Source organism: Gekko japonicus, unplaced genomic scaffold (genome assembly GCF_001447785.1).
Source record: "Gekko japonicus isolate JY-2015 unplaced genomic scaffold, Gekko_japonicus_V1.1 scaffold594, whole genome shotgun sequence".
Classification (NCBI taxonomy): Eukaryota; Metazoa; Chordata; class Lepidosauria; order Squamata; family Gekkonidae; genus Gekko; species Gekko japonicus.
This window is the reverse complement of record NW_015160852.1, coordinates 35,332-47,314: the sequence shown is the minus strand read 5'-3', so window position 1 is coordinate 47,314 and position 11,983 is coordinate 35,332. Positions and strand designations below refer to the sequence as shown.

General features: G+C 38.6%; 1 protein-coding gene across 1 annotated transcript in view; it reads left to right on the top strand.

Moving 5' to 3' along the window:
* The window catches only part of BTG1 (B-cell translocation gene 1, anti-proliferative), a 4,290-nt gene extending 654 nt beyond the window's left edge, over positions 1–3,636 (top strand). Inside the window, exon 2 of the mRNA XM_015420958.1 lies at positions 2,303–3,636. Within this exon, the coding sequence (XP_015276444.1) occupies positions 2,303–2,667 (365 nt within the window). The 3' untranslated portion in view covers positions 2,668–3,636. The remainder of the gene's footprint in view (positions 1–2,302) is intronic.
* Positions 3,637–11,983: the final 8,347 nt, after the last annotated feature.

Here is an 11,983-nt window from a genome sequence, read left to right as displayed (position 1 = left end):
TATTTGTATTTGAGATCACGTCATTCCGATTAGTTAACCCCCTTCCCTACACATACACATTTCTGCCCGGGGAAGGAAGGCTTGTTCTCCCTCCTTGCCTAATGTGGTTCTCTTAATTCCCATTGCACATTGTGGAGGTGGTCTGGTTTTGGTTTAATTGTTTTATATTTCATTCATGTGAGGCAAAAAAATAAAAATAAATCACGATTTTTATGTAGTGACTCCGAAACTCAGGAGGTCTAGTTTTGTATATCCCGCTCATCTCCATTCTCCACACAAGTGGCCCTAACCTCTGCTGTCTTCTGTCTCTGGTGTCAGCAGAATGCCCTTGGAGATGACCCATTTGCCCCTTGGACTGTGTCGGGTTTGAGGGTGGTCTTGCGGGCTCTCGTGAGTAGATGTGTCCCTCAGTATCCCATCCAAGGAAGAACTGTATCCTGAATCATTCCATATTTTTCATTTAGCAGTTAAGAGAGGGCAAGAAGTGGTCGTTCTTTTTCCACTTAGCTTCTGAAGGAAGCAGATAGGGTATTCATATCAGCTGAGTGAGGGGTGACAAATGGCAGCATTCATTCTTTGGCTGGAGCCCAGCTATTATGGAACTGGTGTGTATGCTTAGTCCCAGAGGCACTCACTGCTTCTTCCTTTTCACTGCCTCCAGCTTCACTTTAAAGCCCAGAAGCACTCACCTCCCTTTCTTATTTCTGGGACAGCTTGTAGTAGTACATCTGTGCCGATCCCTACGGCATCTCACAGGGGTCCCTTGTTTTCATCTTACTGTCTAAACGTGGCTTCTTTTCATTATAGTAAGACAAAGAAGTACCACTAGTGTGTGAGCAAAGCAGTTGTAGTAATTCACTGCGCTCTGATGCACTTGTCCGAGATGAGCATTGAAACGCAAACGTCGTAATAACCATCAAACATCATATTATGGACTTTACTGCTACTATTCCACACATTTTTTTTAGTTCCACCTAATAATATTTAGAGTGTTTCAAAGCACTCTGCGGTTCTGGAAATATTTTCTAGTGGCTTCAGTGTGTTCGACTCTACCGTAATAAGACTCCTAGACAAGCATAGGAACAAAATATTCTCTCCCATAGAAGTAAAAGTATCATAATGCATCCATGCAGTTTAAGGAAAACATTGACTATTCAGGAGTATAACTTTTTAGACTGATTTTCAAGAATCTGTCACCTACTAGAATGCATTCTGCTCTGCCGGAGTAACTAGTGACAAAGATGCAAAAGGAGTAATCAGATTTGGCAGATATATGCAAATTTATACAGATTGCATTTTTGAGAATATTATTGAAAATAAATTGTGTGGTACTTCTTTTTGTTTAGTATCACAAACTTAGTTAAATATTTAGCCAGAGAATACAGGACATCTGCTTTTCATATTAGAATTTCATACATGGATATTCATGTATGAATAAATGTGTTCTGTCACGTGAGAATGTGGCTCCAGTGTCTCTTAATCTGAAACACATCTGGAAGCAGATTTTCTGCTTCAGGCTGTGTTTGCAAATGTGCTTGAGTTTGCATTACAGATTACAGATGACCTTATATACCAGTGTGAGTCTTTGTATGAAATTGTAAAGTCTGAAACAGTTTTTGGAGGTTATACATGACTTTTTTTTCTGTATTGCCCCTAGCTTCTACCCAGTGAACCAATTACTTGTCCATTTTCTACTCCTCTTAGGGGCTGTCTTTCAGTACAAGTGATTTGACAAAGAAATCTACCCATAATTTCCCTAGAAAAGGTGCAATGATGGAAGCATCTGTGTGTCTTTCAGCACTTGTCTTTCAGTACAAGTGATTTGACAAAGAAATCTACCCATAATTTCCCTAGAAAAGGTGCAATGATGGAAGCATCTGTGTTTCTGTCAAGCCTACCGCTGTTTTCTAGGCCAGTAAATAATGAGCTTTTAAATAAACCTATGGAGTTCCCTTATAACATGTTAGACCATCAGTCCATGTAGCTCAGTAAAGACTTCTGTGATTGGCAGTGGCTCTTCTGGATATCAGGCAGAGAAAGGTCTTTCGTAATACCTGTTATCTGATCCACCCCCCTGAAGATGACAGGGATTGAACTGGGACCTTCTGCGTGCAAAGGATGCATTTATATCACTGAGCCATGGCTCCTCTTCCACAGCTACATATGGCTGTGTTATATCTGGCCTTACGTAGGTTTTTTTTTCTCGGTTGACTTTTCATGTGTAATAAAAGGATTGTGTGTTTCTGAACAGTTTGTGAAAAGACAAGTGTGATCTCTTTGTTGCCTTGTTTTTGTTCCGCAGAACATTATAAACATCACTGGTTCCCTGAAAAGCCATGCAAAGGATCAGGCTACCGTTGTATCCGGATCAACCATAAAATGGATCCCTTGATTGGGCAGGCTGCACAGCGGATTGGAATCAGCAGTCAGGAACTGTTCCAGCTTCTTCCAAGTGAACTCACTCTCTGGGTTGACCCTTACGAGGTATCCTATCGTATTGGAGAGGATGGCTCAATCTGTGTGCTGTATGAAGCCACACCAGCAGGAGCTAGTCAAAATAGCACCAGCATGCAAATGGTAGACAGCAGAATAAGCTGCAAGGAAGAACTTCTCTTGGGCAGAACAAGTCCCTCCAAGAGCTACAATATGATGACTGTATCAGGTTAAGATATAGCCTGTGGACGGATCATCTTATAATGGATGGATAAATTTGTTTCTTTTACTTTGGGTGGGCTCCTCTGGGGATGGATTATGGAATTTAAACCATGTCACAGCTGTGAAGACCTGGCACAAGATAGAGTGGTAAACTTTATTTTATAGTGGCAGTGCCATAGTTTCGACAGTACCTTTCAGTGATTTTAATAGCCTGTGAGTAAAGATGATCACTTTATTTCCTTAAGGTGTGAAGTTATCCCAGGAAGGCTGAAGTTTTCTCCCAGATGCCATGCTTAATTAAACACCCCCCCCACACACACACAATTCTTTCAGCCCAAGTCTGTAGTTATAAAAATGTCCTCTACAGTAAATCTTGCTGAGTAAATTTGCACTATGACATTTAAAAAAAATTGTTACCATTTTTGGCAGCTCAGTTACACAACTTGTTATGAAATGTGGTAGTACTGGAAATTTTATCTTACAAGACTTTTACCTAGCACTTACCAATATGTATAAACTGTACATAAGTCACATGTAGTAAGCATGAACTGGGGAAAAAATGGTCAGACCTCTGTGTTGTGCATTGACCTTCAAGGTAGCAAGTCAGCAGGATCCACTATGTTAACAGGCTTGAGAGAGACCATATAAAGACACTGTCTGAACTGTGGTGTGTTTACCAGCCAGCTATCTGTACATTTGCTAGCTTGTAGTTTTCTAAGACTGAGTAAACCTCTTATTTTTAGAAAGTGGAGGTCTGGTTTGTAATTTCCTTGTACTTAATTGGGTAAAAGTCTTTTCCACAAACCACCATCTATTTTGTGAACTTTGTTAGTCATCTTTTTTTTTTGGTAAATTATGAACTGGTGTAAATTTGTACAGTTCATGTATATTGATTGTGGCAAAGTTGTACAGATTTCTATATTTTGGATGAGAAACTTTTCTTCTCTCTATAATAAATTGTTTCCTATCTTGGCATTTTAATTTAATCTCTTGTCGTGCTTGCATAGGATCAGTTAAACTATTTTTAGGTCCTAGTGGACTTAATGTATTGTAAAGGATAAGCATTGAAAGGGATAAGCATTGAGCACTGATGCAGGGGAAAGCTTGATGATGCTATGGATGGATGATGTTTGGAGAGTCACACTGATGTGCCACTTTAATACCTTTTTAAAAAATGGGCTGTACAGTGGAAATAACATAAGGGTCCAGTAATTCTGAAAATATGCAGAAATAACACTCAACAAATGAGAGCTGTGAATAAATCCAGAGACTTGTTTACATGGCTTCTTGATGAACAAGGATGTAGCTAAACTGGCTACTCTGACCTTCCATTTAAAAAAGAAGAGGCAAATTATTTCTGATCTGATGGATGCTCTACTCAATCAGTGTTTACTAGGATAAATATTTCACAGTCCTTAGGAGCAGTTTTTATCACTCAACAGAAAGACTGATTGCCATTCATTTGCCAACAAATGCAGGACTCTCTTAGAATTCAGTAACGATTGGAGTCTTCGAAAGGTATGTGTGCGTTTTTCCTTCCCAAATTTTAAATAGATGTCCTGGAACTAAATGAGCCTAAAGGAGAGGCCATCCTAAGCACATTTACCTGGTGATGTCCTGATAACTCAATGATTTGCTTCTGAGTAGGACCAGGCTACTCAATTTATATTTATAAACTTACTGTTAAATATAGCTGCATTCTGAAAGCATAGATATGTCCATGGCTACTACTCCAGTCCATGGTTCATTCAACATGTTAACACTCCCATACATTAAGTGGCTCTTGACCTAGAATGTATTCCAATCGTTTTAGGGAGGGTTGGCCTAGCATATTTTGACTATTAGGTATACAATGTCTCCAGTTCTAATTGGCATACCTTAGACTACTCAGTTAATTGTAGATTTCTCTTTTTAAAAGCACCCTAATGATCCCGTTGTGTGTGAGGCCCAAGATTAGTTATATTAAATACAGCATGTGTTCTGTCAGCATAGATAAATTGTTGGCTGTTAGAAGTCTTTCTACAGAGCTGTCCCAAAACCTGAAAGACAAAGAATGGTTAAGTCATTGGGGGGGGGGGGATTCCCACAACCCAACTTTTCATCCCTGGTATAACTTTTAAGCCTCTATTTTAAAGAAAACACAATATTTTCTCCTTTCGAGAGACAGGGTCTCATTTTTAGGTCATCTAGGTTTCTTGGGCTACACAATGTTCCAAATTTCAGCATTCTAAGTAGTGAAGAAAAACCGTAACAATTTTTAAAGCCTACCCTGGCAGTGAGGCTCAGGCATTTATATAAAGATACAGATAAACCTCAGCTGCTTGGCTGAGGTATATTGTTCACCTAAGCACTACACAAATGCTAGTTTTACAGGGCCAAGGTGCATTGAAGACCACATCTCTAAGCATTTCCTGTAGGGATGTTGATATATTTGATTGGTAGCGGTCAAGGGTATTATTTCCATGATCTCATGCTTAAAATATTTTCCATGAGTGTTGAATGCCAACTGAACTCAGTCATTTCAAGTAGTGCAGTGCTCTATATAAAGATATTGTACTGACTTTAGAAAGAACAAACAAAGACAAGAATTGTTGCCATTCTTGTCGAGTAATTAAGAAATCATTTTCCATCTTATTAACTAAAAGATATGCAAAATAGGAATGATGAGTTGGAACTGTACCAAACTTTTAAAGTGTCAGAACAAACCAGCCCAAATCAAGGCCGACTGGCCTTTGTATGTTTAAACCCTGCTACTTGCTTCCCCTTTTCTCGTATGCTGTTTTAACTTGGGGGAGACGGGACAAATTACATTACCATGTTTGGCAACTCTAGTTTTGCATTTGTGCATGAGTGTTAATTGCTACACAGGTTAGCTGCTAGTGAAAAAAGGTGCTTTCTGATAGCTCTCACAACAGCTGTTTCCAGCCAACGCTGCCTCTAAAACATAAGAGTTCATTAATTTGAAGCAGTTGAGGAAACAACATTGGGGTCATACGTCAACAGAAAACAACTCCTACAGGAGAAAAAAACAGTAATTGAAAGTACATTGGCTGCGGTTTCCTGTGACTCTGAAATAACTGTTTTGTTTGCAGTTTCCTTTTTCACACATGAAGGATGTATAGATGTAGTGCTGCTTGATCTAGCATGCTTGTATCTGTTCACTGGCTCTTCCCCTCCACCTAGCATCAGAACATGTAACTAATGGTTGGCTTCCTGTTGTCAGTTCTGGAAGCTTCACAAGATGGTACTTGGCCTGTCAGGTTTCCTGCTTTTACAGGGAGGCTTACATGGATATTGAATTTGGAATAGACACCCTACTGTGAATGGCTAACACAGTTAATTCTTTTAAGATAGGGGTGATTTCATTCCTAACCCTTCCTAGTTAGGAACTTCCACACAATTTGAAGCAGACCTGCTTCCCTATCTCTTTGAACTTGCTTAATTCTTCCTCTCTAGTACAAAGACTGATTTTTCTGTTATCAACTTTTGAAAATGCAGTTCTTATAAATCAACATCTTTCCCACCTTAACATAAGATCTTTGAAAAAGTTAGGTAACAAAGATCACAGGCAAGACATCAATTATCACTCTGAATACTGACATCACTTATTAAGCTGTCTTTGGATTTAATAATGGCAAAATGGTATATTAGTTTTTGTTTATATTTTGCAAAGTTGTTTGTAGCCTTAAACTGACTATCCTCACAAAACTCCACCAAGGTAGGTCACTGACAGTGCCATTCTAAGCAGCTCTTCTCAGAATCCTACTTAGTTCTATTCAATGGGGCTTCCTCCCAGGAAAGTGTTTTTAGGATTGCACTGTCAAGACACCCGTGTTACAGATCGGCAACTGATGCTGATAACTTGTCCTAGATGACCTGATGCATTCAGAGCTGAGGGATAGGTATGACATTAAGCCTCCACCGCCACTAGCTATCAGATCCCTGTTGCCTGTTTGCTAATTCATGAGGCTTTTTGTATGGCATCCAAGTGCAATTATATGGTAGTCACCCATTATTGAATCCTGCTTTTCTTAGCAAGTGAGATAAAGTATTTGAATGTTTCTTTTGGGTTCGTTACTGCCATTTTTAACTGGCTTTAGGGTTGCTAGTAGGCAGATGTATTTGTCTCCTCCCCCTCCTTAGTCCTTAAACACGCTGTTAAACACAAGAGAAATGTAGGTTGAAGGTCCTTAAGATCTGTGTTTAGGTTTTAACACAAAGTGCCAGGCACTGACTCCAACTGACATTTTCCATTTAAAAATTGGACAAACTGTCTCTAAAGATTTTGAGGTAGCTGTGGATATACATAGCATTGCATGCCACCATTATCAAATTTACAAGTGTGTATGTCTGGTTCATGAATTGTAATATGATCCACTTCTTCAAGTTCCATTGGAATCAAAAAGTAGCACCACTTTTGCAACTTTCACTTTTCAAGTAGTCAAGGTTTTGACCACTGAAACTTAAGTAATGAGTCATCTTTGTTCATAAATGCAGGTACTGCCAGAGAGGTCAGTTAGAGCAAGATTTCTGTATGTCTGGATGTGTAACAGATCTTCTCTTGCCAATGGAGGCTTCCAGGCAGCTGAGGTAACTGAGAGGCCTGGTCTTTTTAGTTCCTTATATTCAAATCATGAGTCATCTCCTCAAACATCAGCTGGGCTAATCATGGTTTGAACGCAAAATAAGTGTTTTTGAATGTTTTTCAAACTGTTCTATTTTTGTCAGTTTTTAAGGTGCACTACCTATCAGCCTCATTTTCTGATGAACCAGCCTCATATGAATCATGTTTCTAATGAAAATGTTAAGGTGTACACTGCATCTAATTACAGACTTTGTTTTTTCAAAGTCTTATTTTTTTTTTTAAACTATCTGACTTATGAACTTGGGTAGTTTGTTTTTGGTATGGAAGAGCTTAGCTTGCTCAAACAGCCTGAAATGTCAGTTTGCTTGTGTCATAATTTTCTTGAGTAGAAAAAGAATGGTCATGTTGAGAGAATAATATGCAGTGAGTGATTCTGATCAGCAAGTTAGAAATCAGGACCTCGATTTGCGCTACTAAACAAAATTCAGGATTTGTGTGTGTGCCGTTACCCAGACTGAATTAACTCTGAATAGCGGTCCAATTTTTGTAAATACTTTCTGGGTCATACAAATGTATTCTGTAAACTATTCATAATAATATTTTTACTACCTGTATGGGCTCTAGTCTTTATCACTGCTTTAGTGTATGTGTCTGCGGACCTAATCAAATACACTTTTGGCAATCAATACGAGGAGAGATCACCTCAGCATTCACATATTTAGTTAATTTATTTAAGCATTTATATCCTGCCTTTCCTCATGGTTCAAGGTGGCATACAATAATAGTTAAAACATTTTCTATTAAAACCAAAAACGAAATAGGGGACTTGTGAAGATGCTGCTATGTCATATTATATAGTGAGGAGAAAAGGTTTTGTGTAGTGGCTGAAACAACTGTTAACCTGAACCATACTCTAATGCTGCAGTTGATCCCATGCTTTGTAAGGCTTTGATCACTCCTTACGCTGCAGTTCATATCATATTTGGTGACTACAACTTAGCAGCTAGGTGGCCATAGTCTAAATGTGGTGTTTTTCCAATGAAAGGCTATAATCATGATTTGTAGTTACAATTAATACAAACTCTGTGAAGAAAGACAAAGATTTCCTGTTAGTCATAATGACTCCTATCCCTTAATGTAACAGTAAGTGAATATAAAGATAAAAACCCAGACTTGTAAAGTCAAAGGACTCTTATAAGCATATGTTGAGTTTTCAACTTGCATTCTTTACTTTTCAACTGAAATTAGCTTGCTTGGAATTATGATTAAATTCCACTGTGAGACAATCATATAGAATGTTTTGCAGGAACGTAGAGCATTCTTAACTGAAGTGGATGGTTAAGAGTACCTATAAGGCTGGCTTCTCATGATTGCTTGGATTCTATAGAAGATTTCTGCAGTGGGATGGGACAGGTGATTTTTACTGATTTCCCCTTCCTATTGCAGATCTGACACCACCCTGTGTCTTTTTCAGTGAAGTTCCCTGTCCCCCAGGAACAGCGTCTTGGGTGCATTCAGGTTGCTTGGAAGCAAGAATGTTTTGTTCCATGGATGGAAATTGTTCATGGGATCCAATCCAATAAGTTGTAGCAATAAATAACTGGGTCCAAAAGAGTATGTGTTTGCTGCTTATGGCAGGGAATATTTTTGTTACAGGAGAGTGTTATATGGACATTTTATATGGCTTTTAAACATGGTAACTACACCCTGATAATCGATTGGTATCCAGGTAGTTCACATGAGTGCCAGGGAATTCGGGAACTTGCATTGTAGGGCTTTCTCTGTCTGTGAGACATGATCGTGTTCAGTATTGAAAGTGGCTTGTCCTGTTGGGTGAATGAATAGGAAGAAACCCCTTAGTTGGACATGCACACAAGCAGTTCAGGCCTAGTAGACCTCCCATCTATACTCAAAGTAAATAAAGTATATCTACTGCGCACAGCAACAGAGTCTTCTGCACAGGGTGCTCCTAAACATAGCAAAAAAATTCAGTGGGGCCATGGATCATGCCAGTCCAGTGCTGATGTTTAGCTTTGAGAGCCAGTGTGGTATAGTGGTTAAGAGTACTGGATGAGTACCTAGGAGACCCAGGTTCCAATCCCCACTCATGCCATGAAATCTTGCTGGGTGACCTCAGTCCAGTGCAGTCATACTTTCTCAGCTAACCTAACACAGAGGGTTGGGGTAAGGATAAAATGGAGGAGAGTACAATGATGTTAAGATGCTTTGGGTCTCCATAGGGGAGAAAGGTGGGGTACAAATAAATTGTATTCCAAAAGCGCCTATGGCAAAGTCATCAGAAATGTAACCTCACAATGAAGAAAGCCTTGTGTGTCTGAGTTCTATGAATGCCAGACAAATGTATAATTGCAAGATGCATGTTCCTTTGGAACTATTATCCTTTATAGATATGTATAGTCCATTCTTTTCATGTGATTGCTTGTCTTCTGGATGTATGATGTATATGTACAGGATCTCAACTTTAGATAGCCAGTGCTGTCATCTTATAAAGAGTTGTTAGATGTCACTGGCATCAGTTGTCTTGACGCAACATATTTTTGAATGATTTTACTGTGTCTTGTAAACATGGCCTGAGAGCTATCTGAGGCATACTGTGTGGCTGGCAAAGTAGGTCAACAACAGCATGGTTGACTTGCCATATAATTGGACAAACATGGAAAAATCTACACAATAATAAGTTCTATTTTAAGGAAGAGGCTGAAGTTTAAGCTTCTCTTCCCAGTATCTGCTGTAGCTCTTTGGGTTTTCATTAATGTTTACTTGATTACGGATTTGTGTGTTTCTTTTTCTTAAAAAAGATTTTTTTTATCCTGTTGAAAACTAAATGCAAGTTGGAGCCATGTGTATATGGTATTATACTACTTCCATGTCCTGAATTTTGACATGGCAGAAGCAAGCAAAAGTAGGTATTTAGTTGTAAGTTATGCAAAATCACGTTGTGCACAAAGCAGTAAGCATTATCTCAAGCATTAGATATTTTTGCTGATGTTTAATTAGTAGTTCAATTATTCTAGCAAGCACTCAGCAGTGCCTTTTTAAAAAATGTGAGATTCAGTAGCTGAACTCTGGGTTTGTGCCCTCTGATGGAGGGTTCTGTTATCTAGGGCTCATTCATTTGATCTTGAAGCCCATGGCTTGTTTGACCTTTTACAGGTGTTTGATTTTCTGGTTTGATTCTGGCCATTCCTAACATTTCTTCCTTCAAAATGTTAGTATCACTTGTCACTTGTGGTTTCAGTTTGTCTAAAATTCCTTCAAGTCATGGCAGAATCTGGGTGTTCTTCAAATTTTATTGTTATATTAAAACCCATAATCTTTGTAGAGTAGTTGCTGTTTGTAGTACTTTTCCATTAAACTAAGGGATCTTGAACAAAGGTTACTAACAGTGCACTCCTAAACAGAGTTACCACTTCTAACTAAAATATTCTGGTCACCACACCTTAAAAAGGATATTATAGCTTTGGAAAAACTGCAGAAAAGGGCAACTCGAATGATAAAAGGGTTGGAACACTTTCCCTATGAGGAAAGGTTAAAGCGCTTAGGGCTCTTTAGCTTGGAGAAATGACGACTGAGGGTGACATGAATGAGGTTTATAAGATTATGCATGGGATAAAGCAGGTAGAGAAAGAGGTACTTTTTTCCCTTTCTCACAATACTCAATGAAATTGCTGAGCGGTCGGGTTAGAACAGATAAAAGGAAGTACTTCTTCACCCAAAGAGTGATTAACACATGGAAATCACTGCCACAGGAAATGGTGGCGGCTACAAGCATGGATGGCTTCAGAAGGGAATTAGATAAGCATATGGAGCAGAGGTCCATCAGTGGCTATTAGCCACAAGGTATAGATAGGGGCCCTGGGGCAAGTGATGCTCTGTCTGGGCATTTTTTAAAAAGAAAAAATGTAACAGAGACAAAAATATAACAACATTGGTGGCAGATGTACATATATATTTCTATGAAAGGTTTCCAAATATCTAAAAATAATTCCATATGTAATTGTCATTTGTATGCCATGTGTTTAAATATTGATAGAGTTCTAAGGTCCTCAATCAATTGATTTACTGGAGGTGGGCATTTATCTTTCCAGTCTTGTAATATGGGACTTTTAGTTATAGTAAGGGCATGGCGGGTCCATTTTTGTTGACCGTCAAGAGCAGATAGTATAAAAGTGCAAAAGTGTTCTAAAAATCAATAAACATTATAAATACAAAATTGATATGAGTAATAACTTTCCCCCAGGAAAACCAAATTACTGTACACACCCAAAGCATGTGTTTAAGGGACACATCCCGTAAATTACAATGCCAGCAGTTATACTTTACTCCATCCTTTGCTAAAGAGGTGCTGTGTTGTCCATTATATCTGTCTGTCTGTCTGTCTATACTAAATAAGTCGCAACTTAGGATCCATGGAGAGGGCAGGTATAAAGTTTAAGGCCATATCCCATTGCTTTGGCAAAAGAGGGCAATTTAGCTCCTTATTCCATTCAACATGAAACATTTATAAACAAACATTGTAGGTTTTGTTTTTACATTTATTCAATTAGAGTTTCAAGGAGTTAAAGGCATTCTGAGACACTTAATGCCACAGCGTCACACTTAGATACCAATAGCTGTTGCAATTGTAAATATTGCCATTCAGCAGAAGTTGACAACTCATATCTAGACTTCAGCTGAGAAAATGTCAAAAACATAATCATTGTCTATCAATTGGTCCAATGT